Here is a 3,515-nt window from a genome sequence, read left to right as displayed (position 1 = left end):
TAATATTGATAGTTTCTATTATCAACTTGAGTATTTGTTATTTTTGATAGACTGTCATGTTTAATTGGTATAAGCATACATAATACTTGCATGGCCTTTTGGGTTTAAACTTCTAATTCATTCACTTGCACACCTATTTTTCTAATAACTATAATCATTAAAGTATTTCATCAAGTCATACTGTGCCTTTATTTTGTTGAAAGTAATGAGGATGTTTCAAACAAACAAGGAGAATTAGTTTCCATAAAGATCTACTTCACATTCTGCGGAAACTACTTCCCCAACTACTCGGATATGATGACTTGTTGTTCATAGTGTGACTAGGCATGTTAACGTCAACTTTATTGTTAACAGTATTTTGTGTTCATTTAACTAGATGATGATTATTTCGAAGTATATTCTGACGTTGCCTAGGTGGATAATGAAAGTTTCACGACCAAAGCATCGATTTGAGAGGGTACTACAACTCCGAAATCTTTATCCTGAACTGGAAATACTTCTGATTATATTCGTTTATGTTTGTTCCTAAATTAGTGGATAGTATAGAGTTATATGGATTTTGTTTGCTTAGGTAATTTACCTTGCATCGTATTTTGTTCAAGTTATGTTTGATACGATTATAGGTTGCGAGTAATCTCGAAATGAAATATAGCTGGGACTCGTTGATGTCACGAATACTCGTTTGGTTTCATGTGAAGTATTCTACCACAGTTGTTCGTCCTGTGTGCATAAGCATTCAGACGCTAGTTGAAAGGAAACCTCAATAACAAATGAAAATAAAGGGATAGAACTTCCCAACGAGTGAGTTGTAAGTAGGTGTTTAGTGTCGTGTGCAACTCCAACTTCTACACTACGTTGTTTTATAGTCATTCTAATCGTTGGAAGTGGAAGTTTGTAGTATGAGAAGTTTAAGGACGGGAGGGTTATTTTGTGTGTGTTCACTAATTGGAGTCATTACTTGGAAGCTGTCATTTAAGATCATGCATGTCTATGTTCAAATGAGAGATTTAGTTCCCTAACCGTTCACAATACTACGAAACAACTCATTTTTGTATGGATTATACCACTGAAGTACGATCTGAAATAAATTAGTGTAGTATTATGTGCGAAACCGAAGGATTCAATGGATCTGGCAAGTGCTAGTTTCGCTAGGTCGTGTGTGGAGCAGTCACCGTTCTAAATACTTGCACCACATTAGACTCAGTGTTAACTACGTTTCTCAAAAACCAACCAGTACGACCTAACGATTAACGCTAAGTGGATGACAAAGGTATTGCTACAAGTCAGTAACACTCCCATCAACATTTTGGAACGAAGCTAAATGAGTAAAAGTGTCAAAGTAATGCATACCAGACATAGAGTGTGGGTAAGCGGAGAGATGTGTTTCGTGTCAGGTCATTTATCATTGGTCGTAACTATCTAAAGAGGATGTATGAGAAACTATCCAAAACAAACGACTGGGAATTGGTCGTGGCACAGCTGCAAACCCTGGGAGAGTACAAACAGTTTCTCTATTACCCTAATACGGTAGGAAGACTAGGTGAGATATATCGTTCCGCCCAATTTTACGAAGTAAATCAGTTTGGTGAATGGATCCTTCTAGCTGGTTCACATGTCCTGCCCCAAATGCCTTTTCTTACGAGGAATTGACACATCCTCAATATACATCAAAATAGTTATGAAATCTCTGTTAAGCTTCAACCTATTTCGCGCATGCTATATAATCCGTCTCGATGTTGTGTTTGCGGTAGGAGCCGAGATGAACTACATGTGCTCAGATAGGTCAAATAGTCTGTCGCTTGTTAAGCAAAGTGATAGATATCTTCTGAGTTTGTCAGAAATGGCTGCACACTATGTCAGTTCACTGTCAGTCAAACTAACTGGTACTGACTGGGTACAACCTCCGTCGTCCGAGAAATATCATGCGAAACAACACTAACAGTCTGCGTAGATTTGTGGTTCGATACTTATTATAAACTCCAAATAAGGAAATGAGTGAGATCGCATTTAAAGCTTATTCGAAACTTGTACTAGATAAGCCGCTCAAAATATCTGGACGATAACCTTCTGGAATTGCCAGGTTCATGAGGCATTATATACATGACCAATTTATACCTCGAAAATCAGGAATTATGTTGTACGCAGACGACGTTACAAAACTAAGTGTGACGGGACCCTGCAGTTACTGCATAGGTTTCTTGTGAAATTTTGAAAGTGCTTCCAAAAGATATGGACAAGCTTTTAAGCTGCATTGAACTTGTCGTAAATCACTCCGTGACCCTGGTCCATAGTAAGAGAGAAATCCAGAATGTAGGCTCCGACACGTACCGAAATACTCTAATCGCTGGACTAATCTCATATTCGGTCTCCTCACTACTATAATACTACTTATGTGCACAATTATTACAGTACCCTGAGATGATAAAAAGCAGCTGTTATTTTGGTATGCTAATGAAATACAGAACTTAGGTAAAAATATTAAAATAACAATACGTGTTTAGACTCAATCTTAAAAGAGCCGAACCTAAATGTGAACAAATTACTAGTTTATATGAGTGCGTTCAGTTTTATTTACAAACATTTTATAGAATTCGTTCGTAGGCCACAGATACGATATGCCACAAAAAGCACTTCAAGCTACCATACTTAGTACCTTGTTACTGCCATTTTAGCAACCAAGCGACAGAACGTGGAGGCATTGACCAATTAATTACCGATTCCCAGCATAGTCATAGTACAATGAAGTGTTTACAAATTTTATTTTACCAAGACAATAAAAACCTATGTCTTCTTGGTTTTCGGGGCTGATTGTGCGACAGGCTTCATGTTAAGCATCAACGCACTAGCTCGACGTAGAGCCAGCTGAAAGAAACAGCACTTAGAGTATAAATACGCTTACCATCTTTAGTTCTCTTCTGTACTTTTGCTTGCATGTCAAGTTCCTGATTTTTTTCAAGGTGGGTCTACGTCCACGCACAAACTTTGTTCGTGTAACTGCTTTGGCTGGTTTGTGGTCTTTCGCAACATTCTTTGTGATGACTACAACACCCTTTCCGTATTTCTCCTCCTTGATCCCGATAGCCTTCTTGTGAACAAGACCACAATACCTGAAGCAGTTCTTTCCCTTTAAGTTGAGTGGATCACGACTAAAACGTTCGCGGCCACGTTTCATTAGGAAACAATGGTTGTGTTTAATTAGATCCCAAACGAGGTGACTCGACATGATTTCGTGCGAATTTTCTGGTCCCCGCCAAAACGTTTAAACGCCGCGTGTATTTGTTTCACTAACCAATACCTCATTAACGTGCTTATGTAAGCCGTAGTTGGACAAAGTTCGACACTACCAGTTTACTTGTTATTTACTGTGAAACCAGTCGAGGAGAACGTCTGTGGAAGTAATTAGAAGTGAAATATTACTGAGACATACATACATGTCAGTGTACAAGCAAGCCATGAACATATATAGTTAGAAAGGATTGGTTTGTATTCTGTCGAACAATTCTATCAAAAAACAT

At 38.1% G+C, this 3,515-nt stretch overlaps 1 protein-coding gene across 1 annotated transcript; it reads right to left on the bottom strand.

Moving 5' to 3' along the window:
• Nucleotides 1-2,741: 2,741 nt before the first annotated feature.
• Smp_084460 (putative 60s ribosomal protein L28) lies at nt 2,742-3,276 on the bottom strand. Its single transcript, XM_018788927.1, has 2 exons — nt 2,900-3,276; nt 2,742-2,862 (listed from the first exon to the last, which is right to left on the bottom strand). The coding sequence occupies exons 1-2, from the start codon at nt 3,221-3,223 to the stop codon at nt 2,782-2,784; spliced, it is 405 nt and encodes a 134-aa protein (XP_018654421.1). The 5' UTR covers nt 3,224-3,276; the 3' UTR covers nt 2,742-2,781.
• Nucleotides 3,277-3,515: the final 239 nt, after the last annotated feature.

This window comes from Schistosoma mansoni, chromosome W (assembly GCF_000237925.1).
Source record: "Schistosoma mansoni strain Puerto Rico chromosome W, complete genome".
In the NCBI taxonomy this organism is placed as follows: domain Eukaryota; kingdom Metazoa; phylum Platyhelminthes; class Trematoda; order Strigeidida; family Schistosomatidae; genus Schistosoma; species Schistosoma mansoni.
Note: the sequence above shows the minus strand (reverse complement) of the source record. Positions and strands in the feature narration are given on the sequence as shown.

Coding starts and splice junctions, on each gene's coding strand:
- Smp_084460 (XM_018788927.1), bottom strand. CDS start 3,223: ATGTCGAGTCACCTCGTTTGGGATCTAATTAAACACAACCATTGTTTC. Junction 2,863..2,899: donor ACAGAAGAGAACTAAAGATG/GTAAGCGTATTT, acceptor TGTTTCTTTCAG/CTGGCTCTACGTCGAGCTAG.